This window comes from Geotrypetes seraphini, chromosome 11, assembly GCF_902459505.1.
Source record: "Geotrypetes seraphini chromosome 11, aGeoSer1.1, whole genome shotgun sequence".
In the NCBI taxonomy this organism is placed as follows: Eukaryota; Metazoa; Chordata; class Amphibia; order Gymnophiona; family Dermophiidae; genus Geotrypetes; species Geotrypetes seraphini.
This window is the reverse complement of record NC_047094.1, coordinates 4,564,853-4,588,087: the sequence shown is the minus strand read 5'-3', so window position 1 is coordinate 4,588,087 and position 23,235 is coordinate 4,564,853. Positions and strand designations below refer to the sequence as shown.

At 46.3% G+C, this 23,235-nt stretch overlaps 1 protein-coding gene across 1 annotated transcript in view; it reads left to right on the top strand.

The window, feature by feature from the left end:
- The first annotated feature begins 1,026 nt into the window (after positions 1-1,026).
- Positions 1,027-23,235, top strand: part of SLC9A3R2 (SLC9A3 regulator 2) — a 102,417-nt gene continuing 80,208 nt past the window's right edge. Inside the window, exons 1-2 of the mRNA XM_033964023.1 lie at positions 1,027-1,342; positions 10,711-10,968. Coding sequence (XP_033819914.1) covers positions 1,139-1,342; positions 10,711-10,968 — 462 coding nt within the window. The 5' untranslated portion in view covers positions 1,027-1,138. The remainder of the gene's footprint in view (positions 1,343-10,710; positions 10,969-23,235) is intronic.

Sequence of the window (23,235 nt, the reverse complement as noted above, 5' to 3'; positions counted from 1 at the left end):
AGGAGAGAGATACTGAGGAGCTGCAGAGCGAATACACTTGTAGGTCATTCCTGGGAAGAGGAATTTGAAATGTATGCGGAAGCCAATGAAGTGACTTGAGGAGTGGAGTAATGCGGATGGAATACAAGGCATGCAGGAGAGTTCTGAACAGATTGAAGGGGAGAGAAGCAGGTTGCAGTAGTTCTTCAACCACCGGTCCATGGACCAGTGCCGGTCCACAGATATTTCCTGCCGGTCCACAGGGCCAACACGTGCATCAGGCCCAAAACCGTATTCTTCAAACGCCGGTCCACGGTGCGATCCCTTTTCCTAACTGATTCAGTGCACAAAGCCACGGGCAGTGGCTCCTACAATGTCAGAGGGAAGGCTTCCAGATGAGACACGGGACGTGCAAGGTGCAATTAGTACTATTATGGGGGCGGGGTCTGGGGTGGAGATTGGGTAGAGATGGGCGGGGTCTGGCCCACGACTTAGCCCAGTGTTCTTCAACCAATGCCGGTCCACAGAATAATTCTTTTATTTCTGCCGGTCCATAGATGTAAAAAGGTTGAAAAACACTGGTCTAGGCGACAAGCAAAGAGGACCTTAGTGTGCTCCGAAAGGAAGGGTCTTGTAGAGAAAGAAAGGACAGATTCTGGCAGTCGGTTGGATAAAGAGAAGGTGAGAGATGAGACAAAGATTACCCCGAGGATGAAGCTGTTGTTCCCAGAAATAGAGAAAGGGGGAAGATGTGTGTGAGTTGCTGGAAAAGCCATGGGGTTGCCAGAGGATGGGGTAACAGCAATCAGCGTCTCTGGGTTTAAAAAAAAAAAAAGTTTGGACAGGTTCCTGGAGGAAAAGTCCATAAGCTGCTATTCATATAGGCAAGAGGAAAGCCTCTATTTATCCCTAGATGTGGCTTATGGTGCCACTCTCACCTTTCCATCTCTGGGGTGTGGGTGGGGGCCTCGGCTCGACTCGACTCCCGTAGAAGGAGAGGGAGGGGCGAGGCCTGGCTCCGCCCACAGCTCCAGAAGGGGAGGGGCGAGGCCTGGCTCCGCCCACAGCTCCGGAGGGAGAGAGAAGCAGCAGCAGCAGCAGCGGCGGCCGGATCGTGCAGCTTCCCCGGCGCTCGCAACGGAGATCCCCCGGCCAGGCCATGGCCAAGGTGAAGCAGCGGCTCTGCCACATGCTACGGGCGGACACGGGCTACGGCTTCCACCTGCACGGAGAGAAGGGCAAGAGCGGCCAGTACATCCGCAAAGTGGAGCCCGGATCCCGGGCTGAGGCGGCCGGACTGCGCGCTGGAGACCGCCTGGTGGAGGTGAACGGGCTGAACGTGGAGAAGGAGACCCACCACCAGGTCGGACGCGCCTTAACCTCGTCCCCCCCCCTGTCCCCCCTCCTCCCCAGGTCTGAACCACCTTAAAACCAACCCTGACCTTAGCCCCTCCCCCAGGTCTGAACCACCTTAACCCCAACCCAGATCTTAACCCCCCCCCGGTCTGAACTTCCTTAACCCCAACCGTGATCTTAACCCCCCCCCCCGCCGGTCTGAACTACCTTAACCCCAACCCTATCCACAATCTTACTCCCCTCCCCAGGTCTGAACCACCTTAAAACCAACCCTGTCACTAATCTTAACCCTTTACCCAAGTCTGAACCCCAACCCTGACCTTAACCCCTCCCTTAGGTCGGAACTACCTTAACCATGTCCCCAATCTTACTCCCCTCCCTAGGTCTGAACCACCTTAATCCCAACCCTGACCTTAACCCCTCCCCCAGGTCTGAACTACCTAAACCCCAACCGTGATCTTAACCCCCCCGCCGGTCTGAACTACCTTAACCCCAACCCTATCCACAATCTTACTCCCCTCCCCAGGTCTGAACCACCTTAAAACCAATCCTGTCACTAATCTTAACCCTTTACCCAAGTCTGAACCAAAACCCTGACCTTAACCCCTCCCCTAGGTCGGAACTACCTTAACCATGTCCCCAATCTTACTCCCCTCCCTAGGTCTGAACCACCTTAACCCCAACCCTGACCTTAGCCCCTCCCCCAGGTCTGAACTACCTTAACCCCAACCGTGATCTTAACCCCCCCCCCCCCGGTCTGAACTACCTTAACCTCAACCCTATCCACAATCTTACTCCCCTCCCCAGGTCTGAACCACCTTAACCCCCAACCCTGATCTTAACCACCCCCGGTCTGAACTACCTTAACCCCAACCCTATCCACAATCTTACTCCCCTCCCCAGGTCTGAACCACCTTAAACCAACCCTGTCACTAATCTTAACCCTTTACCCAAGTCTGAACCCCAACCCTGACCTTAACCCCTCCCCTAGGTCGGAACTACCTTAACCATGTCCCCAATCTTACTCCCCTCCCTAGGTCTGAACCACCTTAACCCCAACCCTGACCTTAACCCCTCCCCCAGGTCTGAACTACCTTAACCCCAACCGTGATCTTAACCCCCCCCCCCGGTCTGAACTACCTTAACCCCAACCCTATCCACAATCTTACTCCCCTCCCCAGGTCTGAACCACCTTAATCCCAACCCTGACCTTAACCCCTCCCCCAGGTCTGAACTACCTTAACCATAACCATGTCCCCAGTCTTACTCCCCTCCCCAGGTCTGAACCACCTTAACCCCAACTTTAACCCCCCCCAGGTCTGAACCACTTTAACCCAAACCTCTCCCCATTCCTAATCTTTTCCTTCCCTTTTCTGAATCCAAAACCTAACCCTAACTCTTAATTTAATACTTTCTCCTGCCTGACGAATTTCATTCCCTAATCTTGTCTCTCAGCCTCAAGCCTGAACCTAATATTCTATTTTCCAGGTTTAATTCCAACTCTACGCTGTTCTAACTGTTGCCAGCTGTGAAGCACCCGAACCCCAACCCTCTCCTTCCCCAGTCTTGAAGCAGATTAATCTTAAGCAGCCTGTAAACTGCTCCTTCCTTTTAACTCCCCAACCTGTCATTCCCCAGGTTTCAAGCATTTTATCCCCAAACTTAATCTTTTCCTTCCTCCCCAAATCTCCCTTTTTCTGATCCTTAACCCCTGAATTTTGGCCAACTGCTGCTTTAGCTCTTTCACCATCTCCTGAAATCTCTTCTTAGCTCAAGCTGACCTTAATCACGTCCCTTTTTTCTACATAATTAACGGTAAGGCCTTGTTGAATACAGTAACGACATTTAAATGTATGTGAAAGAGAATGACAAGAAAAACTTTGTGGGGTTTAGGTGGTAACTCCAGCAATTGAGAAATAAGGCCAGATTTCTATGCTCTGTGGCCCAGTTATGGCTAGATAGATCTGGCTGGGCTGGAGGCAGTGGCATGGGGGGGGGGGAAGGCGGTCTGCTCCAGCCACCAGCACCCCCCTTCCTCTCTGCCCCCCGCCTCTTCCCACTCCTCCCCCCACTTCAATGTGCTCCTCATGACCGTGTCGTTTCTCCCACTGACGCACTTCCTTGTGCCACGTATAGGAAGTGACGGAGGGAGAGCCGATGGGGCTCGGGGCAGTGAACAACTAGAGGTGTGGGGGAGGGGAAGGGGGTGTGGAAGGGGGATCAGGGGAGGAGCGCCTTTCACCCTCACTACGCCACTGGCAGTAAATGTGAGAGACTGAGATCATACACCAACACCCTGGCTTTGGCGTGAGGTTCATTCCTGCTGTGGCGTGTTCGCCACTAATCCCTTTGGAGATGGCCCCCCCATTTTGAATTGGGATGGACTCTAATGCAGAGTTTGAAGGGGGCTAGAGCAGTGGTTCCCAACCCTGTCCTGGAGGATCACCAGACCAATCGGGTTTTCAGGCTAGCCCTAATGAATATGCATGGGAGAGATTTGCATATAATGGAAGTGGCAGGCATGCAAATCTGCTCCATGCATATTCATTAGGGCTATCCTGAAAACCCGATTGGCCTGGTGGTTCTCCAGGACAGGGTTGGGAACCACTGGGCTAGAGAGCTGTACATTTGAAACATATGGGAGAAACATTTTTTACTTGGTGTTTAGTTAAACTCTGGAATTTGTACTGGAGGTTGATGGAAAAGCAATTAACGTAGCAGGGTTTAAAAAAAAGGTTTGGACAAGTGGCAGAGCAGAAACTGGGGAGGGGGCTTCAAAGCCCACCTTCAGGTTATGTCTCTTTCAAACTTAGCCAGTCCTATGGCCCCCCCCCCTAAGGCTTGGGGTTTTAGGGCAATTGCCCAGGTTGCCACCTTCTAATGCTGGTTCTGCGTACCTGGATTGGGCACTTGTTGGAAGCAGGATAAAAAGTTGTATTGTAATTATGGCAAATCATCACCTGTTAACTGTGTGTTTACCCTCTTTGGTCAACCCAGTAAGGCCGTTTTTATCGGTTACCTTATGCCCAGGTACTGTCAGCCTTTACTCATTCCTGGTTCCACCCGCAGCTTCATTTCATGGTTTGCTTCCAGGTCAGCTGGGCACTGCCCCTGCTCTCTGCTGAATGCAGCCAGTGTTACACTAGGCAGTGCTGAAGTCAGCCAAGGGCTTTTGTCAATCCTTCGCTCACTCAAGAGCTCCTGGCACGCCGGTGGGGCAGCTAATTATGTCATTACACTGGGCCTGGCTGGCCAATTGCGGGATTTCTGAAGAATGATTAGCTAGATTAGGCTGGTTAAAATGCTTCTCCTACGGAGCAGGTGAAAAAGATTTATACAATTCTGCCAATTCAGAGCCGGAAGTGACCTGCTGGTACCAGTGGGCAGATTCATTTCAACATTTAGAACCGTTTTGCAGGCCTTGGAAGAAAAGCAGGCTGTCGGATGTGTTGCTGTGGGTTTTTTTTGTTTTTTAAATTCTTTATTTATCATTTTAAATTTTTAACAAAATCAAACATTTTGTACAGAAAGATTGTCAGATCGTACACAAAGTAAGAAGAAAAATAATTTCCATAATACTAAAAATCTCTAATCATACAATCTCAAGTCCTCAATGAAATGATCCAAGAATTTATGAGTGAAGTTTAAGGAAATCAATTAATAAATTCTATACAAGAAAAAAAGTATCTAATGACTGGATTAAGGAGCTTATATTCTATTTAATCAAGTCCATTTGTTGTTACTATTATGTTGTTCCTTCCTTTTCCAAACGTTTCAGCGTCAAGAAAGCTGTAAGTTGAGCCGGTTCAAAAAACACATATTTATTATCTCGATACCTTATTATACATTTACATGGGAAATACCACCCAGCTGTGCAACTCCTGTTTTCATCAAAAGTGATGAAATGAAATTAAGAGTGATACCCACAAGAGGGAGAGTGTGGTGCAGTGGTTAAAGCTACAGCTTTGTGGGTTCAAACCTATGCTGCTGCTTCTTGTGACCCTGGGCAAGTCACTTAATCCCCCTATTGGCCCAGGTACATAAGCACATAATCATGGCCTCTGCCGAGTCAGACCATAGGTCCATCACGCCCAGCAGTCCGCTCCCGCGGCGGCCCCCCAGGTCAATGACCTGTAGTGATCTATTACTCAAGAGCATTTTGTCTTGTATAGTAACCCTCTAATTGTACCCCTGGATTCCCTTACCCTTCAGGAACTCGTCCAATCCCTTTTTGAAACCCAAAACCGTCCTCTGCTCAACTAGAAATCGACGTCTACGGTTCTGAGTTTCTCTACTGACATCTGGAAACATTTGCTGTGTTTTAAGCTCGGCATGAGCAGGGAGTTGGTGACTGTACCAGCTGATATCGGAAGGTAATGCCAGCATGCTCTGAACCCTGGATCGGGAATTTAGCACCTGAACCCCAATAGTCGAGCCTTGGTGACTAAAAGCTGTCTGTCCACCAAGGGAATGAAGGAACTCTGGAGACGCGCTGGGTGCAGAGTAACATCTCTCGTCGCTTGAGCGTGACATCTGGGATTCAGGGTACACCGCCTAGGGTGAGAACAGCTGGCTACAGTGTCAGTATGCGGGAGGAAAAGAAAATGGGCCCAGATTCAAGTGCTAGGCAGGATTTATTGCTGTAGAACAATCCCTGACGCACCAAGCAAGATGGCTTTTCCCGCGTGTTTTGTTCAACTTTCTCTGAAGCTTGGGAAGAGAGAGCATCGTTGCTGGGGAGGGAAGAGCAAGGCAGTGGAGGGTTTGTGCTCGGGATTCAGTAAAGATTGCCGTAGTTTAGGACTCTGGGGGTCGGATTCTCATAACTTACCACGCCTTTAACGATGGGTCGCAAAACCAGTTTCAGCCGGTTTAGCGTGCCAGTATTTTTCCGGCTGCGGTCTTTTCTGAGCTTCCTAGGAGCCTCTGACTCTGCCATGCAAATGTATTCCTATTAAAATGGGCTCATTAATATTTAAACAAGCGCCCGGTGATTTTCCAAGCGAAGCGCTGGATTTTTAACAACCGTAAATTACCGGGAGTGCATCTCTCGGGTTCATGTTTCCGGCTGTGGTTCATGAAAAAAATGTTTTAAAAACTCACATTATTCACATAAATGATAGCAATATAGTGATGGGGAAAATAATCTCCAAAGCACGCATCTCGAGCGCATGTACTAGAGGCGAATATTGTATGCACTTGTTGAAAGCCGACAATTGCACTTCCCCAGTGGCGTAGTAAGGGGGGGCTGGGGGGTGGCAGTTCGCCCCGGGCATCGTCTTGGTGGGGGCGTCAGCACCTGTCCTCCTCTGCACCCCCAGAACTGCACGCACCTCTTTAAAATTCCCGGCATGAGCAGCCACCCCAATCTGCTGCTCACTTAGCGTTGGCTCTTCCTTTGACATCACTTCCTGGACCCGCTCCCTAGGAAGTGATGTCACAGGAAGAGCTGACGCTGGCATGAGCAACAGCTTGGGGTTATTGCTCACGTCGGGAACGTCAGAGATATGGGGAAGGGGCACACGTGCGTAACAGGATAGGGCAGGGAAGGAATAGATGGGGCGGGGGGGGGGGGCGCCTCTCATCCTTGTGACGCCACTGTACCTCCCTTCCCCTCCATCCAATAGCATTGGCACATCTGATTGACACAATGATGGTAGTTCCCCCCCATCCCTCCCTGCCTCTTTCCGTGGACTATTCTGCGCATGCGCCAATTGCTATCACCAGCCACTGATCTCATGTAAATTTGGCGAACCTCTGTGAACGTCATTTGCACGCACGGTTCTTCGAGAATGACCATCTTTTTTTTAATCGTTTATAGTGACCCATTTGATTGCCAATATTAGAGCATTCGGCCCTTTCGTGTTCCTGGCCTGAGCCGACACTTTGTGTTTGCCACTTGAAGTTGTCCACCTTGGACCCTGGAAAGTCTGCCTTTCGTGGCTCTTGCCTACCCTGGCCAGAGGGTCTTGATTACTGTGACATGTCCCTAATTAGTAACCCTATTTATTTTGTTTTCTGGGGTACAATCCCTTCCAGGCTGCTGAAGGACGAATGTTGTCAGTGGAGGTGGATGTTCTTCTGTCTGAGACACAGCTTGAACTGTTTGCAGGAGGTTTTGGAAAGAATTTTCCAGAGCAAGCATCACTGATTCCACTTGTAGGATTGCAAATGTCTGATCTGTGAGCAGGGTCCGTCCATTACGTGTTAAATGCCTGTCTGGTGGTGCTTCAGAGAACCTGCTGTCCCCTTCTTTTGTCACTGGAACTTTATAGGCTGGTTCTTGGGTGGGTTTTCTCTCCTTACCTGGAAGAACATAAGCATCGCCTCTGCCGAGTCAGACCATAGGTCCATCACGCCCAGCAGTCCGCTCCCGCGGCGGCCCCCCAGGTCAAGGACCTGTAGTGATCTATTACCCAAGGGCGTTTTGTATTGTATAGTAACCCTCTAATTATACCCCTGGATCCCCTTTCCCTTCAGGAACTCGTCCAACCCCTTTTTGAAACCCAAAATCGTACTCTGCTCAACCACCCCCTCTGGAAGCGCATTCCAGGTGTCCATCATCCTCTGGGTGAAGAAGAACTTCCTAGCATTTGTTCTAAATCTATCTCCCCTCAATTTTTTTGAGTGTCCTCTAGTTTTTGTTGCCCCCGCCAGTCTGAAGAATCTGTCTCTCTCTACCTTCACTATACCCTTCATGATCTTATAAGTTTCTATCATATCCCCTCTAAGTCTCCGCTTTTCCAGGGAAAAGAGCCCCAACTTCTCCAGCCTCTCAGCATACGAGAGGTTTTCCATGCCCTTTATCATTTTTGTCGCTCTTCTCTGGACCCTCTCGAGTATCGCCATATCTTTCTTTAGGTACGGCGACCAGTACTGGACGCAGTACTCCAGATGCGGTCGCACCATTGCCCTGTACAGCGGGAGGATAACTTCCTTGGCTCTGGTAGTGATACCTTTTTTGATAATGCCCAACATTCTGTTCGCCTTTTTTGAGGCCGCTGCGCATTGTGCTGCCGGTTTCATTGTTTTATCCACCAAAACCCCCAAGTCCTTTTCTAGGTTGCCTTTTCCCAATGTCATCAGGTTCCCTTTCCCTATGTGCATAACTTTACATTTCTCCACATTAAAACTCATCTGCCATTTATCTGCCCACTCACTCAGTTTGTCCAGGTCCCTTTGGAGTTCTTTACATTCCTCTACAGATCTAACCGTACCGGAGAGTTTTGTGTCATCCTGAAGGCCTGTGGAAATTGCTCAGAATGACAGCAGAGATGTTGGAGCAATTAGATCACAGAACTTGCAAGCTGAGATCTCTTCCTGTCTCTGAATGAATATATTTCTTCTGTCTCGGGGCTTTCTGCTCCTTCAGAACCTGCCCCAAAAGTCTGCCTTCAGCCCCCTCGGCTTGTCCCATTCTTCCTTCACTCTTCTCTCTTCATCTGTAGCCCCTACAGCAGTGACGATCCCTTGGCCGAGAGAAGCCTCCAGAATCCAGTCCAAGTCTGTGCCTGATCCCGCCAGGAGGCGACTGACTGTGAATTGAGTATTGGATACTTTTGGGGAATGGAATGCAAAGTATTTGTGTTTTCAGCTGCTTTGGAGAACCATCCAGCCAATCCCTCCTACTTTCCACTTCCTTCCACGGATGATATTGTGCAAATTTCCAAGCCCTGCTCGGATGAGCAGGGTCAGAACATTGCTCTGTTTATCTGCTGTTTATGTAAAGCTTACTTGAGTAACTGCACTGAGATAGTCTATAGAGAAGAGTTCAAACAGCCCACGTAAGCGAGCAAGAGAAACAGTGGCTTGAGGATTTGGGGGGAAATTGATTTCCCCATTTTACTTCACACGGAATCCTTGAATGATCGTTCTCTTGGCAAAGGTACTGGATGACTGGGCAAACTTTCAGATATGTGCCTCTTTCCATTATCTGTCATATCCCTAGGGCCCCCCCCATATTTCCATAATTAAAGTCAACAATCATGATTATGTTAATATCACCCATCCCAGAAAAATCCTGTAAAAATGCATAGATGGATATCACACTTTTAAATAATAAACATTGTTTTAATGGAAATGTACATGAGAACATAAGAATAGCCCATCAAGCCTAGTAGCTCGTTCTCATGGTGGCCAATCCAGGTCCCTAGTACCTGTCCAAAACCCAAGGAGAAATAACATTCCAGAATCTCAAAGATTAGTAAGATTCCGGAACCCCAGATAGGAGCAACATTCCATGCAGAATCCCCAAAGAGTAGCAAGATTCCGGAACCCCAGATAGGAGCAACATTCCATGCAAAATCCCCAAAGAGTAGCAAGATTCCGGAATCCCCAGAGTAGCAACATTCCATGTGGAATCCCCAAAGAGTAGCAACATTCCATGCTTCTGATCCAGGGCAAGCAGTGGCTTCCCCCATGTCTTTCTCACTGACAGACTATGGACTTTTCCTCCAGGAAATTGTCCAAATCTTTCTTAAAACCAGCTACGCTATCCACTCTTACCACATCCTCTGGCAACGCATTGGAACGCTCTGGAGAGCGTGGAAAAATATTTCCTCCTATTGGTTTTAAAAATATTTCCCTGTAACTTCATTGAGTGTCCCCTAGTCTTTGTAATTTTTGACAGAATGAAAAATCGATCCACTTGTACCCGTTCTACTCCACTCAGGATTTTGTAGACTTCTAAAAGCCATTAATTTGCATTTATTTACCCAGGTAAGTAGCCATTTCCATCTGAGAATTACTTCTCCCACTCCCCCCATGGGTAAAGATACATGTTGATGTTTTTTTTAATTTGGCTGTCAGGATCTACTTGCATTGACTCCCCACCTCCGGAGTGCCCTAAGAACCTAAGAATAGCCATCCTGGGTCAGGCCAGTGGTCTACGCCTATTATCCTGTTTCCAGCAGTGGCCATTCCTGGCGGAATCCCAATTCCATGCTACCGATCCTAGCCGAGTTTTCTTAATACTCAAGGCGACCTTGTCTAGTATGTTTTACAAGTCCTGAAACCCCCCTCCCCCATTTATAGTAAATCTTAATTAACCAATACATCTATTTTATTCTATTATTTTTTATTTCTTAGTAATTGTAAACCATCTAGGTAAATTCTTGATAGACGATATATTAAATGAACAATAAACTTGGATTCTATTAAATCGCTCATTTCTATGCATGTGGTTTAGAAAATCAGCGGTCTCTTGCTCGTGTATCATCGTACACACCAGAGCATTTGCAGGGCTGCTGCTTCCCTAGAAAATGTGCACTACATATCCCAGAGTGCACCTGGAAGCATTTTCCTTTGTGTAGTGTGGGATCAAGTTCAGTTGTCAGGGGCTGCGGCTGAATTTCTTCTCTCTCTCTCTCTCTGCAGGTTGTGCAGCGCATCAAAGCCCTAGAGAATGAGACACGCTTGCTGGTGGTGGACAAAGACACTGATGAGTACCTGCGCAGTCTGGGCATCACCTGCGCTGAAGCCATGGCACAAAGCGAGGACGTGCTAAATGCAAACACCACGCCTCCACAGACACCGAACAGCAAGAGCTCGGAGGTCTGGAAACCACAGGCTGACGTGGGTGATGGAGAGATCCAGAGATATACCCACGGCTTCAGTTCGAGCGATGGCAAACAGGTAATAACATATGGGTGTTGTCCCAACAGCTCCCAATTTGCGGATAAGCTCTCCAATAGCTCAGAGAGATTTTTTTTTTTTCCTCCGAGCACATGCAGTGCCCGGGCCCCACTGGGCATGCCCTACCCATTTCCCCCTGCTTCCCCCTTTAGTTTCCGCCCGTTCCTATTGGTTGGACTTTTACGATAAACTCTTGTGAACCAAGTGAAAAGTGAAACTGTCATTCCTGGCGAAATCCCAGGCCCGGCTAACCCTTGAATTGTACTCTGCTAGTGACTAAATTACTCACTAATGTGATTTACACCGCCAGATACCCATGGGGAAAAAAGAACTCTAGAATGTTCTTGCCCTTCTCCCAAACTTAGAGCTTTAATTAGTCATTAAAAAAAACCCCCTTTGAACTGCAATATTCAATGGCCAACAAGAAACCTTGCACCGCTTTGCATGGCGACACGAATGAATTTTCCGGGCTCAAGAATAGATTGTGAACACGGATCCTCAATCCTCTGCTCCTGAAGAAGCTTTGCTGAGATGTCGGAGCAGTTAGTCAATCCATGCTGAGGAACAGAGAACTTGCAAACTGAGATCTCTTCCTGTAGAACAGACATATGGCTCTATCTGTGAGTCTCTAAGTGAACATATGTCTTCTGTTTCGAGGCTTTCTGCTCCTTCAGAACCTGCCCCAGAAGCTCCCCTAGGGCTTTTCATATTCTTCCTTCACTCTTTGCTCCGTTGAGTTGAGGATTTATAACATTGAGTCGAAGACTTACAGCATTTTGCCCAAAGCTAAGTGGTTCATTTAACCATTTTACTAGATTTAAAAAATTGGCCACTGAATATTGGTGTATTACAATTTCTGAATCTCGTTTTTTTGGACTTGTTCATAATCCACAAGTTTTGGGTTTTTTTTTTTAATAAGAACCCATTGGGAACCCTGAGGAAGACAACATTGTTGAAACTCCTTGAGAATTGGGTCCTTGTGGTTTATATGTGGATTACGAAGTTGAACTTTTCATAAAGTCTTCATCGCCACAGAGTCTTTGGTTTTCATTGGATTTTTCCTTCTGTGGTCAAGTTTTCATTTCTGTTATCTGACTGTAAATATGTAAAGTAAGGGGTGGAATTGTCCTAAACAGATCGATGACCACAAATTATTGAAAAAACGTCCTTTTACTCATCGAATGGTTCAAATGACTTTATTTATCCACTAGCAAAATGACTCGGCATGTACATGTTTCGGCCGACAGGCCTGCATCAGGGTCTTGATATATAAATTTAGAAGACTCTCAAGACTCCTGAAGCAGGCCTGTCGGGCCGAAGCATGTACATGTCGAGTCATTTTGCTAGTGGATGAATAAAGTCATTTGAACCATTGGATGAGTAAAAGGACGTTTTTTCAATAATTTGTGGTCATCGATCTGTTTAGGCCAATTCCACCCCTTACTTTATATATTTGAGTTTGTGGATTTGTTTTGCCTGTTTTGTTTCCTCATCTGACATTAGTGAGTAATTTATTTGCAAACAGAATTCAATTCAACGGTTAGACAGAACTCTTTTTTTTTTTTGTGTGTTCTGGGTCATTTTTCTGACACTGGATTTAACGCTCAGGCCTGACATTTGCTTTTAAGTGCTGGTTGTCGGTGCAACAGATTGCTCTAGAACAGGAAGGCCGAGCTACAGGGTTTGACCATGGAACAGATCATTTAACCTGCCTGGGTGTATCCTTGCTGTCATCTTTCCACTTTCTCCCCCCTCCCAGTCTTCTTGGGCTTTTAAACACTGGCCACTCTTTGTTTCCCATGGGTGGTGCGTGACAACATTTTATCTCTCTTGCCTGTGAAGTGTTTATTGCTCTGATTTTCAGCTCTTCCCCTGTTCAGGAGTCTACTCTTGGAACTGAGACGACCAAAACTTCCTGTAGGGTGACAGAGTGACGCAATGTGGGGAGGGTGCAAAGATGACCTTGTTATTCTGCACTGTAGACTGAGATTTCTGTGTGTATTTCTCACTAATAATCCACTCCTTCCCCTTTGCCATAATAATACTGTCATCGTTCCAGTCTCCTCTGCTCGCAACCTTGGAGTCGTCTTCGATTCCAGCCTCTCATTTTCTACGCACATCCAACAAACTGCTAAGACCGTTCGCTTCTATCTCTACAAAAGCACCAAAATTCACCCCTTCCTCTCTGAGCACACTACCCCGGACCCTTGTCCACACTCTTAACCTCACGCTTAGATTACTGCAATCTACTCCTAACTGGAATCCCTCAGTGTTGCCTCTCCCCTTGCAATCTCTGCAAAACTCTGCTGCACGACTCATCTTCGACCAACTTCGCTCCACTCATGTCATCCCTCTCCTTAAATCACTTCACTGGCTCCCTATCCGCCATCGTATACAGTTCGAGCTCCTATTGCTGACCTACAAGTGTTTTCGTTCTGCTGCCCCTCAATATCTCCTTGCTTCTCTCTCCTTGTACACCACCCACAGAGCTCTGTTGCTCAGATCAGCTGCTCTTAGCTGTACCTTTCTCCACTGCCAATTCCAGACTTTGTTCCTTTCATCTAGTTGCCCCCTATGCCTGGAATAAATTACCCGAGTTTGTCCGCCAAGCCCCTTTCCTTCCCTTGTTTAAAAGAAGACTGATATAGCCTTCAATCCTTAACCCTATGTCCTGTTACGGGGGCCATTGTCTCCCTGCCCACACTTCTGCCATTGCAGTGTGACTTGTAGACTGTTCTTTTGTAGCAAGAGGCAGCAGAGGGCAGGGTTTTTTTGGTTAGTAAATTTTTAAATTGTAAACCACTTAATTTGCCTTCTGGCTTTATATTTGCGGTATATGAACTAACTTGAACTTCAGTTGGGGTGGGCCGGAAACCCCCGGACTCTTTACTCATTCTGAACTTCTTCTGCACTGTGCTTGGCTACTTTTGCAAAGCCTGCTGGGATCCTATGAAAGGTGAACTTTAGTTAGATTAAAGCTGCAGAGGTGACTTCTGTGTGAGGAGAGCTGGACTCAGCGAGACCAGTTTGGCAGATTCACAGAAAATCTCCCCTCTTCCCGAGCCCTGATCTTCTCTAAATGGGCTTTGATAGTATACTGAATGGCAGAAGTGTTCCCGAGAGCAGGGGCTTCTGCCATCCCCTGACAGAGGGCACGGGACACAGTTCAGCAGGGTCTCCAAGTCTTTGGGCTTTGCTAAGCATAGGACGTGGCTTCTGCCTTTTATGATGCCCTGATGTTTGTTCCTGTATTTTTTTATTCATCTGCTAATTGCCCTCCGTGGTGTGTTTATAGGTATAAGGAACAGCTTGACCCTTATCTCTCTGGTCTTGTGACAAGGAGCAGCTGCTTGTAACCAAGTGATAGATGATAAATCTGCTGTGAACTGGGTACCAGACCAGTGCTTTGCCTCAGAGTTTTAAATGGGGCTGATAATGGAATCCTGAAATCTGGTGAGGGCTAAATCCCAGCAGAACGTGGCAGGGTGGACTCGGAGGGACAGCGGATTGTCTTCAAAAACACCAAACTATCTGGCCTGATTAGGGACCATGCCTTGTGCACTATGGCTAGGGTTACCATATGTCCGGATTTTCCTGGACATGTCCGGGGATCTGGACAGCTTTTCAAAACCCGGCGCTTTGTCTGGGTTTTGAAAAGCTTCCTCGAAATCGCGTCGGGCAGGAGGGCGCTTGACGTCATCGCATCCACTCATGAGAGCGGGGGGCGGGATTGGATGGAACTGGGCATACCTGGGGGTGGGTCTAGGGGGGGGGGTCTGGATTTTATTAAAGTAAAATCTGGCTAATGATGGCTGGTCGGAGCCAGGACTGGATCCCAGAGAGTCCTGCAGCTACTGAATCCCCTGGAGCTGGCCATAAGCAGGGATTTGTTCTGTGACTATTAATGAACACCCCCCCCCCACCCACCCCCAACCACTTGTAGCATTCTGACTTGCAGTTCATCCATCTTTGACTGATGTTTGGGGTTTCTGATTCTGCTGTGATAATTACTACTACTATTTATCATTTCTATAGTGCCAGCAGACGCACGCAAGCGCTGTACATTAAACGTGCAAGAGACGGTCCCCGCTCTAAAGAGCTTACAATCTAATTATGACAGACACACAGGGTGGATCAATTGATGCTGCTCATGAAGGGAAATAAAAAGGGATGAAGTCAATAACCCAAGTTAAATATGTGTAATAGAGCACAGTAGCGAGATAACAGGGCTCTGGGCAGAGTGGTACAATAACTATACAAGCATTAAAAGATGCATAGGTAGCCAAATGGGCAGCGCCACTGCAAGACTGGCAGAGATGGGTTTCCCCTCTTTAGGAAATGCTGCTGTGTGGTAGCGTGTACATGTATGGGGAATGTATGCCCTCTAGAAGGGGCACCTGCCCTGTCACGGGTTCTGTACCAGAGGCTGATTATCACCCAGAGACAGGAGGTGGCTCTGACGCAAGCTCTTCTGCCTGTGATTTTTCCTTTTCCTGGGTGTTAATCCCAGTTTGTGCTGCAGACGAGGTGTGAGGCGTCGCTGTCTGGCGCAGTTCCGCACAGCGATCCGTGGACAGGGCCTTCCCTCTGTCTTTGTTGGCAGTATTATCAGTTTCCCACTTGAGGACAAAAAGGCAGAAGGGTTAGAGATACCAGCTCTCGAGAGTCTTCGTGCGACTTCCCAGTTAGCCTTGTGCCAGAGCCACCGGATGGTCAGAGGGCACCCGATTTCAGATCTCTTAAGCTGAAGTGGGAGCACACGGCTATTTCTTGTAACTCTAGAACCAGTTGACAGCTATTTGGCAGAACGAGAGAGCCCTTCAGGCTTGCTTCCTTGATCGTGAATGAGCGTACGCTCACTTTTTCTCACCCCTCAAATGTGAACCGCTTTGATTTGCATTTCATGTATCAAAAGGAAATAAGTGGCGATGAAAATATGGCCACAATGTGGATGAAATCCTGGCGCATTCTCGGTAATTATTTCTATAGGACACTCGGGTAAATTAAATGTACAATATGGTGTTCCTCAGGGCTCGGCGTTGTCGTCTAGTTCATTTAATATCTTCTTGGCGTCACTGTTGTTGATTGAAGAATGTGGTATTAGGGTTTATTGCTATGCAGATGATATAATAATCATTTTTATAATAATAATAATGTATTTTGATATACCGCCAAATCTTCAGTTCGATGTAGTTTACAATAATAAAAAAAAAAGCTGGACATAGAGCAAATTACAATATTTGTCAAATGGTATTGCAGAAAAAATGGAAATTACAATTAATTCAAAATCAGAATCAAAATTAATCTCAAGGATTGTTCCAATTAAGTAGAAGTAAAAGTATAATAAAGAATTATGCTCAAATATATCATAAAAGTTAAAAAAAATACAATTAAGTCAAACATTTTCCAAACAAATAGGTTTTAAAAAGTTTTTGAAATGAGGAATAGGATTGGGTTTGAGGGATAAGATCATTCCAGTAAGAATTCATTGTGCCAGCCTGAAATGCCGGAGTTTGCTAAAGGAAACAAAAACCAACATCATTTTCGTGTATTCTTGTTAGGATTATAGAATTCAAAGTGGGAAGAGAGGTCGGTCGGAGACCAGCCAAATAAAACTTTAAAACAGATACAACCGAATTTGAACAGAATTCTAGCCTGAAATGGTAACCAATGAAGCTTGAAATAGTAAGGGCATGTTTTTTAAGGCCAAAAATCAGGCAAACTGCAGTATTCTGTATTATTATTATTCTACTAAGGGTCTTTTTGTAAGAACATAAGAGTTGCCACTGCTGGGTCAGACCAGTGGTCCATCACACGGCGGCCTTCTGGTCAAAGACCAGCACCCTAACTGAGACTAGCCCTACCAGCGTACGTCCTTGTTCATCAGGAACTTGTCTAACTTTGTCTTGAATCCCTGGAGGGTGTTTTCCCCTATGACAGATTCCGTAAGAGCGTTCCAGTTTTCTACTACTCTCTGGGTAAAGAAGAACTTCCTTACGTTCATATGAAATCTATCCCCTTTCAACTTTAGAGAGTGCCCTCTCGTTCTCCCTACCTTGGAGAGGGTGAACAACCTGTTCTTATCTACTAAGTCTATCCCCTTCAGTACCTTGAATGTTTCGATCATGTCCCCTCTCAATCTCCTCTGTTCGAGGGAGAAGAGGCCCAGTTTCTCTAATCTTTCGCTGTACGGCAGCTCCTCCAACCCCTTAATCATCTTAGTTGCTCTTCTCTGGACCCTTTCGAGTAGTACCTAGGTAAACAATATTACAGTAGTCTAATTGATCACTGAACCAGAATCCTAAGAGTTTGAGTCAAAGTATTTTTTGATGGTACGTAGCTTCCATAGAATTGAAAAGCATTTTTTAACCAAGAGGTTGGTATGGACATTAAACGGTAACTAACGATCTAGTGTAACCCCTAATATTTTTATCGCGGTAGATATGGAATAATTTTGACCATTTAAATGAAGTGTCTTTTCAATGATTTTATCATTGAGACTAGCAAGGAAAAATGTTGTTTTCTCTGGATTGAGCTTCAGTTTGAAATTAGTAGTCCATTGTTCTGTTTGTGCCTAGATAAACGATATCTGATTTTTTACTTCAGTTGTAAAAGACGGTAAAGGAATAAGTATTGTTATACCATCGGCATTACTGTTAGCGAAAGTTGATTGCTTTCTTTGCCATTACATTCGGTGCATAATTGTCTTAGTCAAGTTCAAACCTGGTTATTGACAAATAAATTTGCGATAAACGTTCATAAAAATTTCACATGTTGGCTTATGGGATATTTACCTGCTCCAAGTATAAATGTAAATATTTTGGCGTGATTATTGATTCACACCTTACTTTCTCAACCCAGGTATCGGATGTCATAAAAAAAGGTTTTAAAGTGTTGAGATCTTTAAGAGCAGTTCGATCCTTATTTGACGAAGAGAGTTTTCATGCTTTTTTATGTCAAGACTCGATTACTGTAATATCATCTATGCAGGTCTTACAAAATATAATATTAGACGACTTCAAACATTAGAAAATACTGCCATTAAGGGGTCCTTTTATTAAAGTGCCCCTAGGCCTCTCTACCTTTGAGGCCCTAGGGCAAACCTGTGTGTTCTTTTGTTTCCCGGGCTACGATGCCTTCCAAGGCTGTTGCTGCGGGAGGAGCCATGTTATGGGGCAAGGGGTCTTGGGTGTGGCCCCAGGGCTCAGACAGCTAACAGCCTTTACCTCATGGCAAGGACGCCTGCTTCCCCCAGGACTTCTCAAAGATTCATTCCTAACTCCTTCTTGCCTCTTTAATGACTCAACAATCTTGCGTTTTGAAATGATATTTCTGGGTTGTTGGGATGCTGTAAAGTTACTAAGTGGAAAGGAAAAGTGTAGGAAGCTAAGGAGTTGAAGGGGGTCTGACCTGGAAGGAAATGCCTTCTGGGCAGCTGTCTCTTTGCCTGTCTGGATTAGAGAACTTTTCCTGACAGTCCCATGGAAAAATTGTTTATTGTCCTCAACAGTAAGTAAAACATAGTGCAGATCGTTCAGTGCGCCTTATCTGTTACAGCCGCGTCAGCATGGAACCAAAGACCTTGGAAGAAGTTTGGGTTACATTTTTGGCACTGTGAAATGATGTGAAAGCTGAGGAATTACCACTGGCTGGTTGACGGTGGTGAACGTCTAGAAATCCTTGCCTTTGACCCTGACCCTGACCCCCTCCGCGCCAGACTTAGGTTACCTGGGAACCCTGTACTGACCAGTGTCTGATCACTGACCCTCCCCCCGTCCATCACTGTTTCATTGGCTTGGAGTCTCCCGCCTGAGACAGCGCAGCTCCCACCCAGTCATGGGGCGTTTGTTGTTTGTAGCAAAGACCTGCAGTTGAAAGACTTAAGACTTGTGCCATTAGCTGGCTTTTCCCAGATGGATCTTTGTTTTAACTAGATTAGAAAACTCCACCTCAGGAAAGGCTGGGCTTGAAAGAATGAGACTGGCCTGCATTGTTTGAGTTTTCAGCCCCCAGCCAAGCAAAGTCTTACTCTGAGGGGAACCCAAGCACAGATCTTATCTGCCCTGGCTGTTGAAAGCATGCAAGTGTGTGCTCATAGTCTGGGGGGGGGGAACACCCCAAGTTGGGCAGCCCAAGAAGGAGACTCGATCCAGGGGGTCAGGTTTTTAGGATGAGAGAGAGTTGTATCCTGAAAAGCCGACTGCCGTAGATAATACTCACCAATTAGATACGTAGATTGTCAAGAGGTAAATTATTGATTTATCCAGCTGCTGCCAGCAGAAAATGAGCCTTTTTGTGTGTTATAGGGGAAGCAATGTGTAGCTAATTAAATCTGGATTTGTAGACCACGTTCCGTTCCGAATGTTAATGACATGCTAATGACCACTTGGGACTTGAGCTGGTGTTTATGATAACGTGCCGGGGCTAATACCACCAGGCACTGCGGGACCTGGGCAGCTGCTGAAAAGGTGAATGCCCTCCTGGACTCGGATGGCATGGGAGCGGCAGCTGCAGCTTCACCCGTCCTTTTCGGCAGTGTCAGACAGCCAGATAAATATCTCTGTAGAGCTAAAAGCTATGAGCTCCTCTTATTACACGTCAGGATGTTTCATCTAACCAGTTTCACTGCAACGGAAGTATTTCACTTAAAACTCTCCCTGTGCTGTATTGAATGTGATCAGGTGGTTATAGAAGGTGTAATTTGACCTTTATTGCCACCAGAAATTCAGTCATGTGTCATAGTGGGAGAAAGTTCAGCCTGTCCGACCCACAGTTGTCTCATAATTCCGTTCACTGCTACTACTACTTATGAAAGGCATGCACAGCACTGTACATTTTGGCATTTATAGACGGTCCCTGCTCAGAAGAGCTTAGAATCAGACTTGGACAGACAGGCATGACATAGAGGGTTGGGGATGCAGAACCCAAGGTGAGAGGAGTTGGGAGTCGAAAGCACTCTCAAAGACGTGGGTTGACATTTATAGACGGTCCCTGCTCAGAAGAGCTTAGAATCAGACTTGGACAGACAGACATGACATAGAGGGTTGGGGATGCAGAACCCAAGGTGAGAGGAGTTGGGAGTCGAAAGCACTCTCAAAGAGGTGGGTTGACATTTATAGACGGTCCCTGCTCAGAAGAGCTTACAATCTAATTTAGACAGACAGACATAACAGATAGGGTTGGGTTTGTAGAACCTGAGGTGAGAGGAATTAGGAGTCGAAAGCACTCTCAAAGAGGTGGGCTGACATTTATAGACGGTCCCTGCCCAGAAGAGCTTACAATCTAACTTGGACAGACAGACATGACATATAGGGTTGGGGATGCAGAACCCAAGGTGAGAGGAGTAAAGAGGTGGGCTGACATTTATAGACGGTCCCTGCCCAGAAGAGCTTACAGTCTAACTTGAATAGATAGAAATGATAGATAGGGTTGGGGATGCAGAACCCAAGGTTAGGAGTCGAAAGCACTCTCAAAGAGGTGGGCTGACATTTATAGACGGTCCCTGCTTGTAAAAGCTTACAATCTAACTTGGATAGATAGAAATGATAGATAGGGTTGGGGATGCACAACCTAACTTAGACAGATAGACATGACCTAGAGGATTTGGGATTTAGAACCCAAGGTGAGAGGAGTTAGGAGTCAAAAGCACTCTCAAAGAGGTGGGCTGACATTTATAGATGGTCCCTGCCCAGAAGAGCTTACAATCTAACTTGGACAGACGGACATGACATAGAGGGTTGGGGATGCAGAACCTGAGGTGAGAGGAGTTAAGAGTCGAAAGCACTCTCAAAGAGGTGGGCTGACATTTATAGACGGTCCCTGCTTGGAAGAGCTTACAATTTAACTTGGATAGATAGAAATGATAGATAGGGTTGGGGATGCACAACCTAACTTAGACAGATAGACATGACCTAGAGGATTGGGGATTTAGAACCCAAGGTGAGAGGAGTTAGGAGTTGAAAGCACTCTCAAAGAGGTGGGCTTCTAACTAGGCTTTCAACACTGCCTGAGGCCTTGAACACTGCCTGAGACAGAACCCACTGTAGGTATTCGGGCATCTTGTTCCAAGCAATACAGCACAGCAAGGTGGAAGGGATGGAGTCAGGAGTCCAAGTTAGATTGTAAGCTCTTTTGAGCAGGGACCATCTATAAATGTCAAAATGTACAGTGCTGCTTATGCCTTTCAGCACTATAGAAGTGATTAGTAGCAGTAGTAGGGGATGCAGAATCCAAGGTGAGAGGAGTTGGGAGTCAAAAGCACTTTCAAAGAGGTGGGCTTTTAAGTGGGCCTTGTTCACATGGCTGCTTCTTGCATTCTTCTTGTCAATGTGCTTTATATTCAGAGTCGGTTCAGTCCACGTTGACTGATATAGGAGCTAGATCTGTGGGAGCTATGGGTGGCTTGAGCACCCCCAATATTGAGCAAATTCCTTCACTCTGTCCAAGGAGGGATCATTTGTGATGGGCTCAGCATCCACAATTATTATGGAAAGTTGATTCCTTCTTTTGACTGAACCTGACAGAACATCATGTCCAGGAATTAAAAGCATGATAAGTAGACTAGGCCCAAAAAGTCGATGCCACAAAATGCTTTCAATTGCGTGACTCTTGCTCCGTAGGAAGCATCCAAGAGAAGGCTGAGGGATCGGCCTCCACCTCCACCTCCTCCGGTGATAATTATACAGGGAGAGGAAATTCTGGGAATTATTCTAGACCCGCAGCTATTTATGAGAAAGCGAGTAAACAAGCTGGTTCTAACAGGATTTTATAGACTGAAAAAAACTGAGGCAAATTAGGTACTATTTTTCTTTGTTTGTTGGTTGTTCTGAAGGGTGTTTAGATCACCTTCAATTGCTGCAGAATATGGCAGCTAAATGTATTTGGGGGGCTAAGAGATGTCGCCCTTACTGGACATAACTCCATTGGTTATCAGTTCGTCCTTGATGTACATTTAAGATGTGTCCAACTGTCTTCCGAATGGCACCATCTCATTTGCCTGCTTTAGAATTGTCAAAGATTGCAATTTTTATTTCCATCTTCTTGGAAATTTTGCTTCATGCGATGTCCGGTGGCATCCTTCTCATCTCAAGCTTTAAAACACTGGAACGTTCTCCAAGTGGCTCTTAGAACGGAACCATCTTATACGACAAGTTCCGTAAATGATTGAAAACATATCTCTTTAAGAAGTAGTTTTATTTGCTGAGAACATGTTATTAGAATATCAGAATTGGCTTAAGATGTTTATGGAATTTATGTCTATAAATCAGGGAGGATTGCTTCTTTTTTTTTTTTTTTTTTTTTGACAATGTAGCAGAATATACGTTTTTGTATTGTATTAAACCAACAGAAAGAGTAGCCATAGGGACATCCTTGGAGGGAGAAGTAGTCTAAGCATAGAACAGTGGGCCAAGAACCAGGTCCAGATTTCACCGACGTTCCTTGTGATCTTGGGCAAGTCACTTGACCTTCTGGGGCAGGAAAGCACCTAGTGTGCCTGGATGGAACGCACCTTGAGCAATAGCTGAAAAAGCCTTCACAAGTAGGAAAGGGATTGGGACTTGGATACTGTCTGTGTGTAGTTTCACCACCACACTCAAAGCGGTTTACAGACAGGTACTTCAAGCATTTTTCCGTCTGTCCTGGTGGGCTCACAATCTATCTAATGTACCTGGGCCAATGGGGGATTAAGTGACTTGCCTAGGGTCACAAGGAGTAGCGTGGTTTTGAACCCACAACTTCAGGGTCCTGAGGCTGTAGTTTTAACCACTGTGCCACCCTCTCCTCCAATACAATATCAGAAGTGAGGCAAGTGTAGAACAATGAAGCCTTTGTGACATCACTGATGAGGTTGGCTCTTAGGCATTGGTGGAATGAGGCATTATGACATCAGGGAAAGGGATTGGGACTCAAAGTGATTTACATACAGGAACTTCAAGCATTTTCCCTCTGTCCTGGTGGTCTCGCAATCTGTCTAATGTACCTGGGGAAGTGAGTTGCCCACGGTCACGGGAAGCAGCTCTAACCACTGTGCTACACTCCGTAAATATTTGCTTGCAGTACTCCCCCCCTCTATTGCGTGACATTCTTGGAACAGACTTTCCATTATATGTTCAGGAACTGAATTATCTGAATCTTACAGCTGGGTCCTTGTGAATATTAATTGTAACCAGCTGTGGGTTCACGGTTCGTTTTATTTGCTATACTGCCAAATATTGCTGCCTCTCTGGATGCTGGGCCTTCAAGGCAGAACTGTCCCGTGCATAAAGT